The sequence below is a fragment of the Heloderma suspectum genome, chromosome 3 (genome assembly GCF_057233095.1).
Source record: "Heloderma suspectum isolate Gila_16-S chromosome 3, 16-S_ref, whole genome shotgun sequence".
In the NCBI taxonomy this organism is placed as follows: domain Eukaryota; kingdom Metazoa; phylum Chordata; class Lepidosauria; order Squamata; family Helodermatidae; genus Heloderma; species Heloderma suspectum.
The window spans coordinates 90,048,201-90,070,061 of record NC_139460.1 but is presented as its reverse complement, the minus strand read 5'-3'; the positions used below and the strand labels follow the sequence as shown (position 1 = coordinate 90,070,061).

General features: G+C 46.5%; 1 protein-coding gene across 2 annotated transcripts in view; it reads right to left on the bottom strand.

The window, feature by feature from the left end:
• Positions 1–21,861, bottom strand: part of PCP4 (Purkinje cell protein 4) — a 123,074-nt gene that overhangs the window by 46,715 nt on the left and 54,498 nt on the right. For both annotated transcript variants that reach the window (XM_084843765.1, XM_084843766.1), the window contains exon 2: positions 18,562–18,613. In XM_084843765.1, the coding sequence (XP_084699891.1) occupies positions 18,562–18,613 (52 nt within the window). The remainder of the gene's footprint in view (positions 1–18,561; positions 18,614–21,861) is intronic.

The following is a 21,861-nucleotide window of genomic DNA, read 5'->3' as shown; positions in this document are numbered from 1 at the left end:
TTCATGTTTGACCTAAAAGTGGATCCCAGATCTGACAGGCTAAAAAGCACTGTTGTACATCATGGATGGAGGGAAGAGTGTGTCGGGGGGAGGTACTGGCTGGTCCTCCAAGACCAAGCAAAGGCCAGTCTGCCACCAGTGTGCCTGAGGAATGCCTGGGGAGTTGGGAACGGGCAGTATCAACTGTAGTGTGCCATCACCATACAGGCAGTTTGCAGAGGGATCTGGAGGAGACATATGGGAGAGAAGAAGAAGGGCAAAGTGAGGGAAAATATCTCCCCCCTCTCTCTACCCAGCACTAATTCTTCTTATATTTCCACAGATTCCACACTTTTAAAAAACCACCACCACATCCACTATACTTAAAAACAAACAAACAGTTATTCGTTTCTTCTGTTAAGTCTGCTCATAGTTATACCACCCTTCCCCAAGCTGTTGCCCTCCAGATGTTTTGGACTACAACTCCCAGAATCTTCTAGCCAGGGTGATTCTGGGGATTTCTCCAGTTGTGGGTCAGGCCTTTGGGGATAGATCTCAGAAGGGAACCTTTATCTCTTGCCAATCTGACTTGTGCTTCCAAAGAACTCCAAAGTGTAACACAAATCTCATGCAGGCAATAAAAGGTTGCCATGTTAACTGAACTGTAGGTAGTTAGAATTAAAATTAAATTTAGTTGAATCAGCCTTTTGGGGGGAGTTCCTCCTCTGAGAACATCTGGGTTTGAGTTTCTATGCAGGCTGCCCCAAATGCAATCAAATTGATTAGACGTCCCCCTATCAGGAGCTATTCATCTGGTAATAAGCCAAAGTACCGGGGTGGGCTAAGCCAAGCACAGGTGCTTCATCTCACATTCTTTGTTTAGGGTAGGAGAGAAATGACGGTGGAATCAATGTGGAACATGTTAAATGATACATGGAACAAAAACTTCCTGTGAAGTTCCCTGAGAGAACATGGCAGGCTGTAGAACCATTGCCACAATGAAGATTTCTTTGCAGGTACGATTTTTAATGAGGTGCCGGCAAAGGGAGCCTATGGGATTGACAAGATACAGCTATTCGATGAAATGTTCAGCTGCAGGTCAGTCCGGGAAGTAAAGGAAGCCTTGGTACAGAACACAGGAGGGGGAGGAAAAAAACAAGACAAAAATTCAGCTCACCCTAATCCCATTTTAGGAACGGAGGAAGCTGCCTTCTGCAAGTCAGACCTTGTCTATACTGACCGGCAGCAGCTCTCCAGGGCTTCAGACAGGAATATTAAGGAGCCCTATCTGGAGGTGTGAGGGACTGGAGCTGGGAACTCATGCAAGCAAAGCAGGAGCTCTACCACGGAGCTATGGCCCTTCCTCAATTTCTTTATGGCAGCCTTTTACATCATCATTCCCAGACATCTGGGGGGCACCAGATTGGCAAAGGCTGGTTTATATCATCTTTTATTTAACCAGGAAGAATTCTCTTCCAAATTTCCCCACCCACACTCTTTGAACATCCCTGTCCAAGGAAGAACAATACGCAGGTCAGATGAGATGCAGTTGGGGCCCGTTCTAGGGGATCCACATGGCGGGGAGAAGCCTGTGCATTGATTTCCACCCTCTTTCCCTATGAACATATAATAAGCACACCAGTGGAGGCTGGTGGCTCTGATGTCAGTGGGGCGGTGAATCCACTCTGGGTTTCAGTTAGAACTCTAAAGTTCTGCAGGGCACCTTGGATAGCTCCTTTAGAGTTACGCACTGGAGTACATTTCTCTCGGAGAAGGCTAATCACAGTGGGGAGGGGTCAGACATGCTCAGATTCGGAAAGAAGAGAGTGAGAGAGGTCCTTGCACACAGCAGTCTGGGCGCAATCACTTTCTATGTGTGAAACCAACCAAGAGTCTTGTGGCAGGCAGTGGACAAGCTATTTGGCCCTGAGGACCCCATGAAGTGCTGAGTGGTGGGGTGGGGGCCTCATGCACACACATATGTGCATTCGTGTGTGAGCATACACACTTGGGGGGTTTTCAGCGGAGGAGGGAGCTAAAGCCTCTCACCCTCCCCCCCCCCCCGCGCGTTCATGGATGCTTCATGTTTGCTGGGCGAGGAGGAGGCTAAAGCCTCCAGCCACCCGCAGTGACCCTGAACAGGATCACTACTTCCCCGCTGCCAAGGGCAGAAGGGATACTGTGTAAAATCCACTCCATCTGTGTTTTGTGGATTATCAGGCACCTTTTGGTCCATTATCCACTCACAAACAGATGCGAATTATTATTTTTTTCACCATGTGGAAAAATACACAAATAATTACATTAAAAGGTTTCATAACAATTTACACAATTTACCTTAGTACATAATACTTAATATTTGTCCCCCATTCCAGTCAACTTTTCCTCAGCAGAGACTTTCAGATTTTCATTTTCCTATGAATAAATATGCGTAAATTTTGGGAAAGTTAAAAAAAAAACCCAAAAGTCCAGGACTCCGTGTGGCCTGAGGGGGGGCCATTCCCACAGCAGATTCTGCAGGTCGGATTCTTAGAATCATAGCATCATAAAATAGTAGGGTTGGAAGGGGCCTACAAGGCCATCGAGTACAACCCCCTGCTCAGTGCAGGAATCCAAGTCAGAGCATCCCTGACAGATGGCTGTCCAGCCTCGTCTTGAACGCCTCCAGTGTGGGAGAGCCCACCACCTCCCTAGGGAATTGGTTCCATTGTCGTATTGCTCTAACAGTCAGGACGTCTCTCCTGATGTTCAGCCGGAATCTGGCTTCCGAGCTCATTTTAGTCCATCTTCTCCAGCATCCCTAATTGGCAGTGTGGAAGCAGTGAATCCTGCTGCTTCGGTGTCACTGGAAGAGGCGGCTACAGCCTCCTCTCCCCCTCCCCCAAGTGACCCTAATCAGGATAACCACTTTGGAGTCACCATTAGTGGTGCGGAAGCAGCCACCCCTGGCTGCTTTGGGCTTGTTGTTCTGGTACTGCTCATAGGAGCACTGAACAATGGTCTATTCTCCACAGCCCAGCTGATTGGGTGGGTTGTGAGGAAAAGTGGGCAGGGCTTGCGTGGGATCATGTGGATTCCACGAAGAGCGGTCAAAGGCCACATGCGGCCCATGGGTTGCCCTTGCCTTGAGGACTTACAGATTTATGATGGCATCAATAATGTTGTTAGTTTTAAAATCCATTCGTCTTTAAAGTGCCGTAAGGATTGTTGTTGGTTTTGCTGCCCTGCTGGACATTGTTTCTGTGAGTGAGAATCTGTGCTGGATGGAGTTGCTCTTTGCACTCAGCCTCCTCTTTGTGCATGAAAGACTAAATCCAGAAAGGCAAATTGTGAGGATGATATGGCTCCTTCATTTGCCCAAGAAAAGAGTCTCTTGATCCAGAGAGGCCCTGTCTGCTCTGTATATACACAGAACTCCTGCTCAAATGACCTTGGCCATTCTCTTCAATAGAAAAGCCACCTCTGCTTCTCTTTGTATACAAAAGGACTAAATGGGGGTGAAGGGGACAGTTCTTGTGGATGGCAGATTCCTGACTAAAGTCTGCCAGGTCTGCCAGGCCCTATATGGCCTTTAAGCTGCTGCTGCTGTTGCTGATTCTTCTTCTTCATCATCATTCACCATGCTATCAGTGTGCATGGTGCTTTACAGAGTAGAGGTCCCTGCTCCAAGGTGTTTACAATCCAAAATCTGACTCAGGAGAAACAACAGAGGAAGGGGAGTAAACGGGGAAGCCGTATGAGGTTGTATCAGTTGCACGTTTTTAGGCTTAGGTACAGGTTGAGATAGAATAGAGCATGGGAACCAGCATTCAGTGAAGGACTAAATTGCAGCATCACAGCTCATTTACCAGCCTCTGTTGTGGCAACAGAAAGCTCAACAGCAACACTGGAACCACAATGCATGTGCTTTATTTATCTTTAAGCACTTCTGTAAACATAAAAACCAAATGGCTCAATATGGTTCTTTCGTTAAGGTTGCAATCCTGCGGTCCCTGGGAGGGTGACTTGGGGGCTGTGTTTCCACCAGTGATTTACTCCAACCTGGCTGTGCGGTGAGGTCTCTGTGTTTCCATGATGTTGTGGCCATTCAGCCCCAGCATCACATTTTATCGCTGAAAAACCGCTTCTTCTGAGACTGCTTATAGCCCAACTTTTCCAGCTTACAGACTTTTCCATTACTGACCTGTTTCAACAACCGCACTTAGTCCGGTATCATAGATCTGCCCATGGGGCGTGTAGCCCAGCCTTTGTGGGTGTGTCACTCTGACCTCGGTGACCCAGCCCTTTCCCTCCCTGTTTTCTGGAAGTTTCATTTCCATTTTGGAGCAGGATGCCGAGGGACCAACTTTTAAAACGTTGTTAAAAATAAGCACTAGAACACAGCCCATGACCCCAGTCAGGGTTCCCCCCCGCCACTGTGCTGAATGAGGCTTGCCCTCTCAGTGACCACAGAAATAACAGAGAAGCCCCTCAGTTTGACATGGCACATATCAAAGCCCAATTCCTTAAATGCGATTAAGTGCGATCTCGAGGCTTCGGTCCATCGCCTTAGGACATAACTCATTCACAGCTTCCATATAGAGATCCTGTGCATTAAAATTAGGGATGGTGGAGAAATCCGCCATGGACTCCAATGAATTCTAAAGAATCCGGCCCCCCGGAATCCATGGCGGAACGGACTACCCCCCCCCCGCCACCCCACAGAATCCCCCCAGGACAGACAATACCTGGTCATCAGCAGGTCTGGTCAATCCAGCTGCCCTCCGCCATCCACCGTTGCTTCTCTTCGGATGCAAATGGCATCCAGCATAGTGGATGCCATTTGCATCCCTGCCTTTTGCCGTTATAGGCTACATAAAGATTTTTGTAGCCTACCATGGCAAAAGACACTTACTTCTTGGGAGGAGAGCAATGACAAATCCTGATAAAATAGTTCAGAGCAGAGACATCACACTGACAACAAAGGTCCGCATAGTTAAAGCAATGGTATTCCCCGTAGTAACCTATGGCTGTGAGAGCTGGACCATAAGGAAGGCTGAGTGAAGGAACATAGATGCTTTTCAACTGTGGTGCTGGAGGAAAATTCTGAGAGTGCCTTGGACTGCAAGAAGATCAAACCAGTCCATACTCCAGGAAATACAGCCAGACTGCTCACTTGAGGGAATGATCTTAAAGGCAAAACTGAAGTACTTTGGTCACATAATGAGAAGACAGGACACCCTGGAGAAGATGCTGATGCTAGGGAAAGAGGAAGGCAAAGGAAGAGGGGCCGACCAAGGGCAGGATGGATGGATGATATTCTGGAGGTGATGGACTCAACCTTGGGGGAGCTGGGGGTGGCAACGGCCAACATGAAGCTCTGGAGTGGGCTGGTTCATGAAGTCACGAAGAGTCGGAAGCGACTGACCGAATAAACAACAACAACAACATCATGGCAAAAGGCAGGGGATGCAAATGGCATCCGCTACGCCAGACACCATTTGCGTCTGAATACTGGCTGCAGCCAGAAGTCAGACAGCGGCCAGCCCCAGCCGGCAGCTCCGCGGACTCGCCGCAGAGCGGAGCCGGCCAGGGAGGATTCCGGGGGGAGGGAGGGATCGCCTCCCCCCCACTGCAGACGCCCCCACCTGGAACAAGGTAAGGGATTCGTACATCCCTAATTAAAATGAGGGCTGGTTTCGGTCTCTTTCCCACAACAAACCCAGCAGTGTCTCCTCAGAAGTAACTCCCATTGCGGTGGATGAGACTGAGATTCCCCTTCAGTTGAAATGGCACATATTAAAGCCCAGTTCCATAAATGCGTTTAAGAGACCAAGCGAGGCTCTGATGAATTGCTTTAGGAAGAAAGAACTTTGCAGCTTCATTATAGGTATCCTGTGGGTTACAATGGGGGCTGGATTCTGTCTTTGTCTTTACTACTCTCTTTCCCACAGCAAACTCATTACTGTCTCATCAGAAGTAACTCCCATTGTGGTCAATGAGTACCTCTGGGTTAAAATGGGGGCTGGTTTCTGTCTTTGTGTTCTCCTCCCACCCCACTTTCCCAGCACAAGCATATGTGTGTCTACTCAGAAGTACCTCCCATTTTGCTCAGTGAGGCTTGCTTCTGAAATGCAGGTGCATCTGGACTTTCAGGGGAAAGGAGAAAGGGGGGAAGGGGGGAAGCCTCTCTTCACAGCAAAGCTGATTCCTTTTTTAAAATCTGGTACTCCTCCATTAGCTTCTCCTTCTGTTGTCCTGGAAACACAGCCAAGGAGGCGGGTATGCGGATGAGGTAATCAGACCCAACCCAGACTTCACTCAGACTCCACCCAGCCATCAAGAAAATAATTTGATTAGAGCTCAGTGGAAACAGCACAGATCCCCAGACAGCAATGATAAGCTGGGACTTTAAGCACTGTGGAAACTGGAAAAGGAGAAGATGCAACTGGGGAAATATCGCAACAAAGTTGCAAAGTGAAGCCAATAGCGTGGAAACACACCTGGGGTCATAGGTCTTTTTGGATCTCCTCCTCCAAGGGCAGAGAGAAAGGTCTTCCCCCAGAAGGAGAGATCCAACCTCAGAAAGCCCCTCCCAGCTGCTGCAGAAACCTCTGCAGCCCTTCCCTGTCTGATGTCAGGAAAGGCAAAAGGGGAGCAAATGGGGGGGGGGAGGCATTCCCTGGGTGTGTCAGGTGAGGCTGTAGGTCTACATGATCCTCAGGCCTACCAGGCTCCCAGTATGCCCCCAGAATGTGGGAAGACTTACACCAGTCCTAGATCAGGCGTTGTTCATTTCTTTCTCACTGATATCAATAGGAGAGAAACAGTTTAAGGCAGGGAGAAAGTGGAAAAGTAAATTTTAAAAAATGCCACTCCTCTTTCTCATTTGCGCTGCCACTGCCAGCAAAAGCCCAGAAGGGCTTTGGATTCTTCAGAGGCTCTGATGCCAGACTTCCCTGCCCGAAACAGTATGTATGTATGTATGTATGTATGTATTTCATTTCTATACCGCCCAATAGCCGAAGCTCTCTGTTAGGTAGGATTGCTCTGTTAAAGTTTGCCTTCCACAGTTAAACAACTTAATTCAGAACAAGCTATTTTTGTGACTGGATCATGCAGGGTTAGCCCCCCCCCCCCATCTTCAGTGGGGCTTGCACACAGGTTATTGTGCCCAGGACAGAAGCCAATGTGTCTAGTTGAAGATCTTTGGCTAACCAAAATAAAAGCACATTATTATATTTGCATTAACACACGGGCACTCAAAAGAATGTAAACATAGGTCTTCTTCAAAGGGATGGAAAAAGCAGCGCTTTTGTTTGAAACAATCCACAACTCTGCACAAGCTCTAACCAAATGGTAGCAAGCAACAAATGATAGTTACATCTATATCAACATACCAGTAGTTCGATCTAAACACTGGTGGCTGGTGTGGGTATTCACTGGCAGGAACAACCCCATACTGCTGTGGGGCAGTTGACTGGGGAAAGGAAAGTCTGTCCTTACAAGAAATGGTTGAAAGGTAGCAGTGGAAGTAGTGACACAGTGTGATTTTATTTTTCCTATTTGTCCTATTGTTCTTCAAGTTATCTTTTTACTTATATTTCCTTTAAATAATTAATTCTATCACTTTTTATTAACTTCTCTCATTCCTTAAATTCACCTTTGTTAATAAGAATTGCTTCCCACTGTAACTTCCCTCCCCTGCTTGTAATGGATAATCTTATAGTCTGTAGGCACCAAAATGTGGTGTGAAAAGTAGGGATGGCGGAGAATTCCGCCACGGATTCCGGGGGGGGGGGTGGATTCTTGGAATCCAGGAGTCCGTGGCAGAACAGACCACCCCACCCCACCACCCCATGAACTCTGACCCAGCCAGATCCTACCTGGCAGGCTGGCACCGCCGGCTCTGGATTTGGCCGGGTCCATCCGCAGCCGATCTTTGGAAGGGGAAGGGACGCAAATGGCATGCGCTACGCCATTTGCGTCTCTTCCCATGATAGGCTACGTAAGCTTTATGTAGCCTATCACAGAAGGGGAAGGGATGCAAATGGCATCCACTAGGCCGGACACCATTCACGTCCGGAGACTGGCCGTGGCCGGAAGTTCAGCAGCAGCCGGGGAGGATTCCAGGGGGGAGGACCGGATCGCCTCCCATCCAAAAAACTCCCCAGCGGATGCAAGGTAAGGGGGGTTTGTACACCCCTAGTGAAAAGAAACAGAATGCAGAGTTTGACCCTGAGCACAAGCCTAGAATTGTAAACACCCTGAAATGTAATCTGGAGCCCATGATATCTGAATGTGAATTAGAACACTATGAAATGTGAAAAGGTCAACATCCTAAACCAGCCCATGTCATGTGAATAGCCCAGGCCAGGAAGGGGAGGTGTGAATGGAGGATGAATGGTTTTATTGCAGGAAGGCCAGATGGGGGTGCTCTGGTATGTGCTGAAGATTGCCAAAGTATCAGTTACAGAGATGGACATGGGCCAATAAAGGAGGGGTATCTGCAGATGTTCTGATAACAAGGACAGCACTTTATAACCATAGAAATGTCAGGGAATCAGAAGAAGGTGCCTGGATGTCTACAACAAATGTCAATCTTGGGAAATTGGGCACATGATGTATTGCCAACAAAGAACATACTGAACTCCTCTTTGATCTCATGAGTCCCAACAGGAAAGAAGAGTATAAAACCCTGAATCTCCCATTGTTCAGGAGGGGCATGGTTGCATCTGGATCATTTGTATGTGCACATACCAACAGTACCCTCGATCCATGGGACACGCATTAAGTGCTCGGGCCAAGTACTTGATAGCGTTGTGGATGGTATGTGTTGGGTAAAATTCAGGGAAAGGATTTTACTGTCCAGGACTTAGGTATGGGCAGCTATCTTTGTTCTGTCATACTCACTGTTGGTTTGATATAAGACAGCAGGCTTGGGCCTGGGTGACACTGTATCATCATTGTCCCAGTGGGCCATCTGCGGCAGTGGGCCGTTTTGGAGCTGAGCAACAAGCAGGGGCTAACTGTATATTTAGTCATTTAATGCACCACATTTGGGTAACTGAGTTTCTGCCTTAAGAGGTGCACAACCTCTTAAGCCTCAGAGAAGCGTGCAACTTCTTGAGGATTGTTGGTTTTAGGCTCTAATCTAAGAGGCGTGTAACCTCTTGAGATTCAGGGGGCTTGAAGCTCTTTGATATTTCTTTGTAATTCAGTTTGTACCTAAGAGGCATGTAACCTCTTCAGTCTTGAGCTGCAGAGAGCCTGAAACTCTCTGAGATTTGTTTGTAATCAAGTTTGTGCCTGAGACGTGTGTGACCTCTTCAGCCTCAGAGAGCATGCAACTCTCTGGGGAGGTTCTACTTTTGCTTATTTCTTTTTATTTCAATAAATCTCCTTTTCTTTCATCTATATTGGTTGTGTGCATGTTCCTCTCCTCCTCATAAGATCCTAAACCTCTCAGCCTGATCAACTGAGTGGTCCTGGGGAAAATTAAATCCAAATTTCACAGTCACAGGAGTCTCAGTCAATGCTTTCAAATAGGGATGCACGAGAATTTCATTTCAGTTCTCAACTCATCCGAACATGCCCTGTTTGCAACCCCAGATACGAATGGGAGCACATTTTTTCAAACAAGTCTGCACATTCCCAAACTCGCAATCACATTTGGAAAATGTGTATTTTTTTCTTAAATGCACACTTTGAAGTGCACATTTTTCCTAAAAAAACAAAACAAAAACCCACACCCCCAAACACTATTTCACACTTTGGTCAATGGGGGGAAAGTGCACACTTTTGAAAAATGCGCACAGATGTGAACATTTCCCCCATTCGAAATGTGCACTCTTCCTGTTTGAATTGACCAAAAAACCCATCATGGACTAAAATGGGAGCAAGCCAAACCAAGCTTGGAGGTGAAGTTTGGAGAATTTTGGTGAGCTTCAACCTCCTTGGTTCTCCCATCCCTATTTGCCAGTGCACAGTTGTGGACTGGCCAGCAGCCCACAACTGCACACGTGTGTGTTTGTCAAGGGCTCCTTGGAGGCCTCTCTCAGTCTAATCCAGTAGCCAAGTCCAGACACAGACAAAGGGATTCCTTTCAAAGCTTTATTATTCTTCTTTTACAACTTAACAACTCTACTGTTTGCAACTAGATCTGAGCAGCACAGTACCTATGCCCTAAGTTGGAACAGTTGGTCCCCGTTTGAAAGGGAATTACTGGCAGACCCCTGAACTTAAGGACTAGGGAGAGTCCCTCCCCTCTTCCCTTGGATCCTCTGGGCGCAGCTGTTGTTTGCGCGTCAACCGGGCACTACGCCTCCTTTCCGTGCCCTCCATTTGGCGCTGCTCTCTGCGTCGGTGTCGCGCATCCACCAAGTCTGCTTCCCGCACTCTGTCACTCCCTGGACTGCTATCTAAGCTAGGAATGCTGGTGGGAGGAATCTCCGTCAGCTGTTGGCCCTGGGAAAGAGGCGCGCGCTCCTCTCCCAGGAGCGACTGCTCTTCCTCAGAATCAGAACTACTCTGGGATTCTATGGGCTCAGAGTGTCCACCCTGACAGTGTTGTTGACTGAAGTATCCCCTTTATCCACCAACACCTGCTGTCTGGTTCTGTAAGGACAAACTCTTCCCCTTCTTCCTTGATTGTCCCACAGCAGTGGCAAGTGGTTCCTGCCACAAACTGCTTCATCAGCCTCCACAGGGTATGCATGGACCACAAGATTTGATTGGGACCTCAATTTGGCAATTCAGAAAACAGCTTTATTTGCCTCAGGGTGAATTGGAGGCTGTTTGATTCGCCTCGGGGCCACATCTGAATCTTAACCTGGAAATCCTAAGATTCATGCCTCCCATGGACTATCATTGGAAATCAACAAAGAACTGTAACATTTTTGCTGTTTGACAGAATTGGATGAAATTCACAGGCACAGTAGCCCCTTGTGAGGGGATGAAACCTACCAAATTTCAGACAAATAAGTACAGTGGGGGATGTGTTAGATGCCTTGAAGTTTTGCTTTCTTTTAAAAAGCACACTGCCAATAACTTTATTTCTTGGCAGAAAATTGGATGAAAATTGCAGGCATAGTTGCCCCTTCTGAGGGTTCAAGCCTGCCAAGTTTCAGATGAACAGGTTCAGCTTGCTTTGTGCAACAGAAGCCTTTATAGTGTGGGGTTTCCAAACAAGAATGTGTTTCTCCCTCTACATTCCTTGTGGGCAATTGTTATGAAAATGTCATATAGCATAGAGGTGATTCTAGCTAAGAAACCTACAGCATTTCAGAAGGATATGTGCAGCAGTTTTTCTGGAAGGGGAGTATTCACATTTTTGTTCAGGGTGTGATTTGTTTCCCCTTTCTACCACCCCCAGTGGAGTGGCTTTGGCAATTTGTATAGAAATGGCATACATCATAGAGATGTCCCTGGGTAGGAAACCTGCAAAATTTTAGAAGGATAAGTAAAGAGGTGAGGGAATGATGAAGAATGAAAGATCATTCAAAAATAGTTTTTTGTTTGTTTTCTGCTCAGTTGGCACCGAAGTAACAGCAAATGCAATGGGACATGGGTGGATGATGGATGGGGAGCATACAAAAGTTGAAGGACTTGGGGCCGATTTACATTGCGCCCGCCATCGTAATGAATTCGGTGTCCTGTAGGGTTAAATGCTCTTGCATTAAAACATGATTATCCACATTCACCCATTTTCCCCATTGCGGTGCTTCATCGAATGTGTGAGCTTGGTTCACACTCGAGTGCTGTGCTGTTTTCCTGCTCTTAAAGAAGGAGGCTCTCATTGGAGGATCAGAAACTCTTCCTGTTTCTGCTGATTCCACGCCCACCACACTCACAGCGCTCAACGGCCCCATGTCCTCTTCCAGCTACTGATCGCATAGCTTCCTCAGCACTCAATGTTTCCTCAGCAACAAGCAAAGGGCTGGTTGTGCACGCATTTGTCTGATCTCAGAAGCTAAGCAGGTCGGCCTCGGTCAGTAGCTGGATGGGCGACCGCCTGGGAATCAGGCTTCATGCACTGAGCAGGGGGTTGTTCTATCCCTTCAAATGAGACTAAGTTTTACCCCCTCCTATCCCCCACTTTGGATTTTTTTTTAATTAAGGCGTTATCTTCGAAGAATCATGGTTTCTCCACGATTTTTTTTTTCTAATTCAGGCATGATCTTCGAAGATTCAAAAATTTGAAGATTTGAAGCTTCAAATCTTCAAATCTTCGAAGATCTTGCCTGAATTAGAGGGGGGAAATCGCGGAGAAACCACAATTCTTTGAAGATAACGCCTTAATTTTTAAAAAACTGAAGTGGGGGATAGGCGGGGGTAAAACTTAGTCTCATTTGAAGGGATAGAACAACCCCCTGCTCAATGCAGGAAGCCTGATTCCCAGGCAGTCACCCATCCCGCTACTGATTGGGGCCAACCCTGCTTAGCTTCCAAGATCAGACAAGCACGTGCACATCCAGCCCTTTGCTTGTCGCTGAGGAAACATTGAGTGCTGAGGAAGCTATGCGATCAGTAGCCAAAAGACGACATGGGGCCGTCGAGAGCTGTGACTGGACAGGAGGGAAACACCGCCATATATGGACAGGCAGGGGAGGGGACTACGACCAGATACGGTAGTGAAGGCGGAAAATCAGAGCACATTAAGGGGAAATACTGGGATATCAGGGTATTGAAAGCGGGGGCATGGAAGCGGGACATTCAGGTTCCAATTCGAGGTGAGTACTGCATAGTGTGAAAGACGGGCGGTGAAACATCATCAGAAGCGAAAAAAACCATAAGTGTAGATCGGCCCTTGGACATCCAACATTTTCCAAGCAAGTGCCCAATGCTACACCTACCCTGTCAGGTCCCACAGACTCCACAAAAAATTATTTAACATTCCCACTCCTGTGAGAGAGAATGAGCAAAGAGCACTGAACACTGAAACAGTCCTGTGATGCATTATTTCAACATCCCTTCCCCAAAGCACTGAGAGTCCTGGTAAATCCACCTACTGTGATTAGAAGCTACAGCTGTCAGTCACAAAGCTACATCTCTCCTCCCCCTTCTCACCATGATGTTTTGTTATATGGAGAACCTGGGGAGAAATGTATCAATTTCTGCAGACACACTGTTTGGGTCTCTCTGTCTCTCCAAATCCAAATCATTAATGAAGCTTTAGGAGAATTCAGATTTGGATTTGGTTCGCTTTGGAGGAGTACTCATTCAATTCCCATAAAACATCTCCCAGATCTTTCCAAGTCAATCCACTTTGGTTTGGGATTTGGCTGAACCTGGACTCTGGAGCACACCCCTACTAAGTAAACACCACATCAAAATGTTCTGAATACATAACTTTCAACCAAACAGGGCTTCTCATTTAAATGGGCTTCATAGTCTTTTGCTTTGTTTTGATGCTGTCACATACTGAGAGGAATGACACACCTGCCCAGCTCTGAACATTGTGAAGAGTGGAAATGTTGGGCATTAAATCCTTACTAAGTCATACTATTAAGGAGCAATTCTTACTACCAGGACAAAGACTTTGGTTTTACTTATGTGACTTTTTTATATTCTTACTAATAAATTGTGGATTATATTTTGGTACTGAGCCAACCACTATTGGTTATCCGCTTTTGTTTGCTTGGAGTCTCACTAATACAGCCTTTGTTGCACAAGGTGGGCCAACGGAATGGAATGGAAATCTAGCTGCGGTGGAACGTACCCACCCCTGTGCCAGCCAGAAAGTTCAGATGAATATTTCATGTTCTATCAATATGCAGCCAATTCTGAAAAATGCAGAATACATTCTTTGCAGATACTAAAAATAATGTACACGAGGCAGGCATTCAAACCTGAAGTTTATTTCCAAAGCAAGAAAAAAAAAAAGAAAGAGGAAAAGCAAGCAGCACAGCAATCCTAAGGGAGGTGAGAGAAGCAGTGGACTGTCTGCCACTTCTGGTAGGGTAGCCAGGGTTGGGGCTGTGGACTTACCTTTTTCCATCATGGTGGTTTGAGGAGGGGGTTCTCCCTCCTATTAGTTTCAATGAAAAGGAAAATATTTATGCCAGCTCCAGGCTGGTTTAGGTGAGACACCTGATCCTAGGGCTTCTCAAGGGAAAGAAGGAGCCTTGATCCAGTGGATTCAAGGTTGCCTCTAATCTGATCCACCCCCAGAATGCCCCATTTTGGGTGCTAACCCTGGGCCTGGATGGACCAATTTATCTGTTTCAGTTTCTCCCCCATTTTATTTTTTAACATCCTTTCCATCCCGAATATGGAGAACTTTGTGAATTTTGGTCAATTCTGATTTAAAAAAAATGATTGGAAACAAAATTCTCCCCCATGCCTCATGGCATCTGATGGTCTCTGCCATGCAGGCGCCCAAAGAGATGGAGCTTGCACAGTGGTCCCCCATCCGTCCACACAAGTGATGGGGAGCCTTGCAGGCAGTCATGAACAAGCATACTGTGTGAGGTCAGTTTACTACTTTGGGCATGAACAGTGGAAATGGGCCTGTGAATCCTAGGGGCCCTTTCCCTATTTCCAACAAGGTGCTTCAGTGCCTTTGAAGGCATTTCCATTCCCATGCACACGAAGTCTTTGTAGTACAGATGACCGTTGAACCAATACGTAGATGGTGGAGAGACCATATTGCTTTCAAAAGGCTTCCATTGTCCACACAAAACACATTTGTGTTTCCTAGCCAATTGATGCAAATCTGTCTTATTCTCTTCTTAGGCTCATCCTTGGAAAGCTATGGAATTAAGACATCACATGCAGCCTTTCCCTCATATCATCATAGTTATCATGGCTACCCAAAGACAGCTTGGATACCCAGAGGAAACACACACGCCACTACTGAAAAATAAAATGAAAAGAAGAACCCAACAACCTAGGTTCAGTAATTTTGTATGCTTTTGGAGGAAAAGCGAATTTGGAAGCCAGAATACATTGGCACAGATGCAGTTTTCCACTCTCAAAAATCTGCTAGACTGTTTGTATGGCAACAGCTTATAAATTATGCAAGAGGCACGTAGGCTGGTGTGAAGGGAGGTGAGTGGCGGTGGCGAGTGCTGAGCTATGGAAAATGTAATGTTTGGGACATCACTGGGGGAGTGAGAAGAAAATCGGCATGCATGAGGAACGGGGGTGGGTGGGGTGGGGGAACGGGGACATGTTCTGCTTCTTTGGTTAGCACTGTTATTTTCTAGGAAAGCAGGGGCACTTAAAAACATGTTCAGCCAGACTTGCCAAAGATAGTAAAGACTGAAATATCTTCTCTTGTCTTGAGACCGGGAAGACTCTGCTGCAGGTGCAAAGCAAACGTGTGCAGGGAAAAATCAGCTCTCTTTCCCATGCGTTAAATGCAAAGGGAAAGGGGGCTTCGCAAAATGTGCCTTTCTCATTCTTCTCTCTGATGCCTTAACCGCATCATGTAATTTTATTAGGAACATCGTGTTTCATTATTGTGTTACATAAACAGCACCAAGGAGAAAGTCATCCAGCCCTATTAGGGAAGTACAACCAAAAAATGACTCGTTGCATCTCGTAGTTAGTCAGTTCCAAAATGTCGAACAATTCAGTTCGTAAGCTCAAGGTTTATTGTAGCTGCTTTGCTGTGAAGGGACACCGACGCACAGATCTTAGGATACATGAATGCCCTTGCTCCAGCCTTGCCGGCTCTCCTGTACTGCATCAGCAGAAGCCTTGAGGGCTGCCACACAGAACTTCGACACCACATGTCCCCTTCATCGATTTTATACACTGACAGTGAACTCGTTCTCAGAGTGTGGATCCTTTTGTATCCAAAACAACATCGTCCATGCACAAGAGGGAGGTATCAGCAATGCACTGTGACATATCTATGGAACTCCTTCCCTAGGGAGGTCCGATTAGCCTCTTCACTGCTTCAGTTCAATTCACAAAGATGTGGAAATCTCCAAAACATGGCTCAGGGATAAGATTTCCACATCTCTGTGAATTGCCTTTCATACTGAAGATTCTGGGCAATGATAAACCCATTTTAGGGAGTTCTCCTGGTTAAGATATTCTAGATTATTTCCATCACATAACAAGTCTTTAGAAAGGATACTCAGGTAGTCAGAGGGTTATTTTCAGCTGCCTGCCATGAGAAATTTTCCTTAGGTGGTTCTGATGGAGCAATGAAACAGGATATAATCCAGAGATCTCACCATCTTAGACCCAGTCCACAGTTGGGATTCAGTTTGTATGCACTATTTATATAAGTGGTTTTTGGCTACAGCATATGTATTTTTATGTTTGTATTTATCACTGAAATGTATTGTACTGTTATTCTCTAACAGAAGCCAGAGTTAAGAACATAAGAAGAGCCATGCTGGATCAGACCAAGCATTCTGTTCCCACAGTGGCCAACCAGCTGCCTATGGGAAGCCCACCGATAGGACATGAGTGCAATAGCACCTTCCCTCTTGTGTTCCCTGGCAATTGATATACAGAGGCATACTGCCTCTGATACATAGCCATCATCACCAGTAGCCATTGATAGATTTATCCACCATAAATCTGTCAATATATAGTTCAATACATAGGAAAAGGGGATAGTGATCCAAAAGAGATATATACTATATACAACAAGAGTCTTGCACCTTAAAGACTAACACATTTATTCTGGCGTAAGCTGTCATGGACAATAGTATACAATTATGCTCTGCAAATGCATTGTGTGTGTATTTATTTTTCCCCACTTGATCTGCTACTACTACTTGTACCAGGAGATTCTACTCCAGTTCACACTTGTTCAGTGTTGCTCAATGAGAAGAACAGCCTTGCCTTTAAACAACAGGACAACATCATATTCTCAAAAAGGTATTATCAAAGTGTGCATCTCTTTTAAAACTAGCTTATTCATAGATTCACCTGACCCAGACCAGGTCAGCGCGGGTGTGTTTACTTTTCTTCTGAGTCAGCAAGTGAAATGCTGCTGAATGAGAGACAACTGGGCATGCATGTCTGACTGGGACAGAATTTATCTCTGCTTTTCAGAAACTTCTCATTATGATGCTTTTTAGAGAGCTGAGTCAGTCACTCTCAAGAAAGATGAGTCCCTGCTGCAACGGTTTGAAGGACTCTGAAAGAACTGCAGATAATCTGAGAATGCTATGCAACTGGAGTAAGGTGGCCAAAGATAATTCCCTCTATTTCCAATGTACAGAGGTATGAGTGCCGTTGCATATCGAGTCAAAATGGTCCATGTGGAAGAGGGAGGTATCAGCTGGCTCAGGGAATCCCCAAGTTGTGTAGAAGTAGAAAAATCTTCATGGGAAAAACTAGCCCCCTGCCCAACCCAGCTTAATGAGGACTGAGCATGATCAGTGGCCACAGAATGCTGACTCAATGTTGGGGTGGAGCAGAGATGGGCAACCTTTTGCCCACCAGGACCACATGGTGGTGGGTTGGTGGCTGCAGGCTGGTGTTGAGCATGGTGGCATGCAGCAGTGGGTGGATCCTGGGCTGGCCATGGACATGGCCAGGGCCAGCATCCCCTGTCTCCCACTTCCACACCTACACAGAGCCTTCCCCGCCTTCCTGAACAGGAATATCTCTGGCCCATTGTGGGAGTATCAGGGGCTCTGTGTAGGAACTGCTCTTTCTTCTTCTGATCTTGGGTTGCATGTCTGCGACACTGCAAAATCTCTCTCTCTCTCCCTCTCCCTCTCCCTCTCTCTCTCTCTCTCTCACACACATACACCACAAAAGGGAATTTTGGCCTGACTGGAAACCCCTTGTTTTTTTCACTCTTGGGGAGGAGAAGGTGGTGTCAAAAGGGTTCCCAGTGAAGCGCAGTTGAGACCTTGGTATTTTCTAGGCTAGCAATTTCCCTAAGGTTGCAACCTTTTGTGCAGTGAGGAACTGACAGCCTGAGCGTGATCAGAGAAGCTAAAGAGTGGCAGATCTTCACAGGAGCTTCCCCATGTGGTGGCCTCCCCATCAGAATTCCAATTCCCTTTTCTGGGGAGAATGCCATTTCCAGGGGGAGGATGGCAGATGGGAAGGGTCATTCCCAAGCACTTCTTCCCCATCACAATCTTGATCCCCTAGTTGAGCAATTGGCATGCAGGGGAGGGGGAACTGAGGGGCTTGGGCAACCACGGTGGTCCACACTGAAGGGCCACATATGGTCTACAAGCCATGGTTGCTCACATGTGGGTGGGAAAGTGAACAGAATGGAGTATGATGAAGGAGGGCTGGCTGGCTGGCTGGCTGGCTGGAACACTGAACAAGAGCACACCACACTGCAACAGTTGCGGTCACACTGACTGGATTCTGAAACCAAATTCTTCAATGGTCATGGAATCTTTATTGTCAAGGGATTAAAATATGAATTGTAAAATTTAAAGAGACTATCAGGATTTCGAAAGTAATTGGTCAGGGAAGTCTTAAAACCAAGGCAGACACAGAACCAGTTCTTTGGGGGAGGGGGTTGGAGGAAGTCTGACTAGGCCTGCAATTCTAAGCACACTTACTGGGTCATGAGTTCCACCAAATTCCTGCAGCAATTATTTCCTTGCATAGGACTGTGCTGCAGGAGTCACCACTGTGAAATATATCCCAACAAGATCTTACCATTCTCGCCAGATGTCTTGTCTTTTCCATTTGTTGCTCCAGCACCTTGTCTCTGGGAAAGAGGAAAAGAAAGAAGTTGAGGACATGTAGACCTTGAGTTTACATTAGAAGAACAGGACATTGTGCATGATGGTGAGGCTGATGCCCCTTCTCTTTCACACCCAGTGCCAGTTGTAAGGGTGCTCCCAAGATCCCCTTCACCTGAATTTCTACCAGGATTTTGGAGTTCCAAATCACCTCGCCTTGTATCTGAAATGAAACCAACGCACTAGGAATTCTCCATTGTTCTGTGATGGGTTTCCAGAATGTCCATATATTGTTTTGTCCCCAAACTAAAGCATCGTAATTTGAATTCTTGTCTTATTTATTGAATATTGATTTGGTGCGCATCTCGCTTCTGAAGTGAAACCAATGCATTAGGAATTCCCCATCGATCTGTGTTGTCACTGTTTTTAATTTAGTCTCACCTCTATTAGGTTCTTACTCTGTGTCTGACTGATTGCTGTAGTGAAGTCAGGTCGGATCACTGGAAGTGAGACTGGGTTTCTTTTTGCCTGCCTCTGCAGTCTGTGGTTAGCCTCATTGTGCAAATCATCCAAGCTATTTGCCACATCAGCACTATTCTGCATTGCAGCTGCTCTCTGTGGTACACTGGCTGAGTAGTGTAGACTGCTCTCTGGGGACAGATAGTATCTAGAGTTGGACTAGATTCAGGGGTCCCCAATCTTTTTGCATTGGTGGCACATTTGGAATCTTGAGAGAGTGTCATGGGTGCTCTCACAAAATGGCTACCAGGGGGCTTGCCCATTCACAAAATGGCTGCCATGGGGGGGCTTGCGCATTCACAAAATGGCTGCCATGGGGTGGGGCTTGCGAACTGATAGAATGGCTGCCATGGTGGGCATGGATGGTCAGAAAACACTCATTTCCCAGAAGGCAAACTGGTGAGACTAAAAGAAAGTTAACTTGCCCAAGGGTCTAAGTACAAGGCAGAGGTAGGGCTGGGCTCCAAAACACAAGACACTCTTTTGAACCCAAATAAAGATGGCACTAGTGGGCAGCCCTTCACTTTGCAGCACGCCAGACTCCCAGTTTAAAAAATGAAATTTAAAAAAACCTTGAAAAATAAAATAAAGATCAGGAGGGCAGGGAGCCTGGCAGGCACCAAGAGAGGTGTGCATGAGCACATGAGTGCCTAAGTTGGAGGCCTGAGGGCAAGATGGCCTTTCTAATCCATCCACTCTAAATGGACCCTATGTACCACCTGCCCAAATCTGTAGTATCGCAGCACATGAGCAACGTTTTTGTCTATGGAGAAGCACTAACATTACATGACTTTGCCATACAGAATGTATTTGAGAGCTGTCTATCTCGGGAAAACACGAGGATTGAGTTCAAAGGGAGAAAAGGGACAGAAAGCTGTCAATCAAAACTGCACAGAGCTAGTCAGAACAAGTAGTGTTTGGACAGCAAACAAAGCCGCAGTTGTTATTAGCACAGCCTGCTTTTGCTTAGACTTTGGTGTCATTCGCAGCTCAGGGTCCTAAAGGTTATACTGTTGGGTGCAACATGCTCGAGAGCGAGCACAGCGTAGTGGGTAGCGTGTCGAACTAAGAACAGGGAGACCTAGGTTGAAATCCTCACTCAACCGTCAGCCTCTCTGGCTGACCCTGGGCAAGTCACTCTCTCAGCCTAGCCTACCTCACAGGGTTATTATGAAGATAAAATCAGGGGAGAGGATAGCAATATACAGTATGCTGCCCTGAGCTCCTTGAAGGAAAGGGACGACAAACATGTTGCTAATAATTAATACTTGCACCCTGGCCACAGTCCCAACCCTTTCTTGTCTTTGGCATAACCTCCTGTTCAGAGATTACTTGAGTCTCTAAAGCCAATTCTCGTGCATATTATCATAAATTGCTTTTGAGCTTCTTGTGGATTGGATGTGTGATGGTGATTAATGGATTAGAGAAAGTGGTGAAGAGCTATTTGTACTACAAATGAGCATTCCTCTGGCCAATGCAAGGTTTAGATTCTCATTACAAAGCACTTGAAGCAAGAGGCACTATATTGAGGGCCTAAGTAAGAAGGGGATACATAGCGGCTGTTGGCCTGCAATTCTCCCACACATCTCCCTGGTAATGTCTAATCTAGTAAAATAAATGTGTAAAGATGATGTTGTTGTGTTCTCCTGAGGGAAATGTGAAGCGTGATGATGTCATGGCCCGCGTGCCTAAGAAGATGCCTAAGGAGATACAGAATATGGGTCACCAAAGAGTCCTGCATTTTATTATTTATTTTATTGATGGGACTTGTACCTCACCCTTCAACAGGTTCCCAGGGCAGCAAACAAAAAGTATAAAATTACAATAAAATTTTAAAACCCAACAAAACATCACAGTGTGAAAGAGCAGTGTAGAGGCGGCCCCATTCATTGCTGAGCCAATCTGATGTGAGCCAGAGAGAGCTCACCCATCTCTTCCACCAGTGCTATATTGAAGTGTTATTGAGGTGAGCCATTTTGAGAGGCATGTTTTGGATGAGATGAAGGATAGCATAGCTTCCTCCTACTGGATATGGAGCCAAGCCATGGGGGTTGTGGCACAACTGGAGAGGAGCAGGAAGGCCTGTTGGCCCAAGGATGGCAGAGGCACACGCTTGAACTTGTGCCTGCTTCTCTAAATTATGCTCCCTGGCTCAGGAGATTTGATGCAAACCACCCCAAGGCACAGGGGACTGCATAAAACACCATGGCTGTCAGCCAGATAAGAAGATGCTGCTTCCCTGTTCCCTGCCAGAAATAACTCTGCTCTCTCAATTGCCCTGGAATGGCAGAAGTGAGGGGAAGGCACTCTGGTCTTTGCCAAGCTTGCAAAGGGAGAGGATATCAGCCATGTCTCAGCTGGCTATGTGTGCTTCTTTAGAGATCATCATTTTGTTCCAGAACTGATCTCCCTCCTCTACATTCCCCTCCATTCCTCTTTCCTCATGTGTCTTGTCTTTTCAGTTTGTAAGCGTGAAGGCAGAGCCTATGTTTCATTTTCATGTTTCATTGCTTGCCACCAACTAGAGATGTTGGCGATGTTCGTTGGGCTTAGGTCCAGAAATGAAACCTGAGCTGCATAAGAATTCCCAGCTTCTCCCTCCACTGAAGAGCTGCTCCAGAGAAAGCTGGTAGTCAGAGCCAAACATCCACCCGCCATGGGGGACTTTGGGGGTAAGAGGGTGGGAAAAATTTAGCCAATTTGGATTGGTTTGGCAATAAACTCAGTGATTTGCTGATTGGGGGAAAATAGCCCA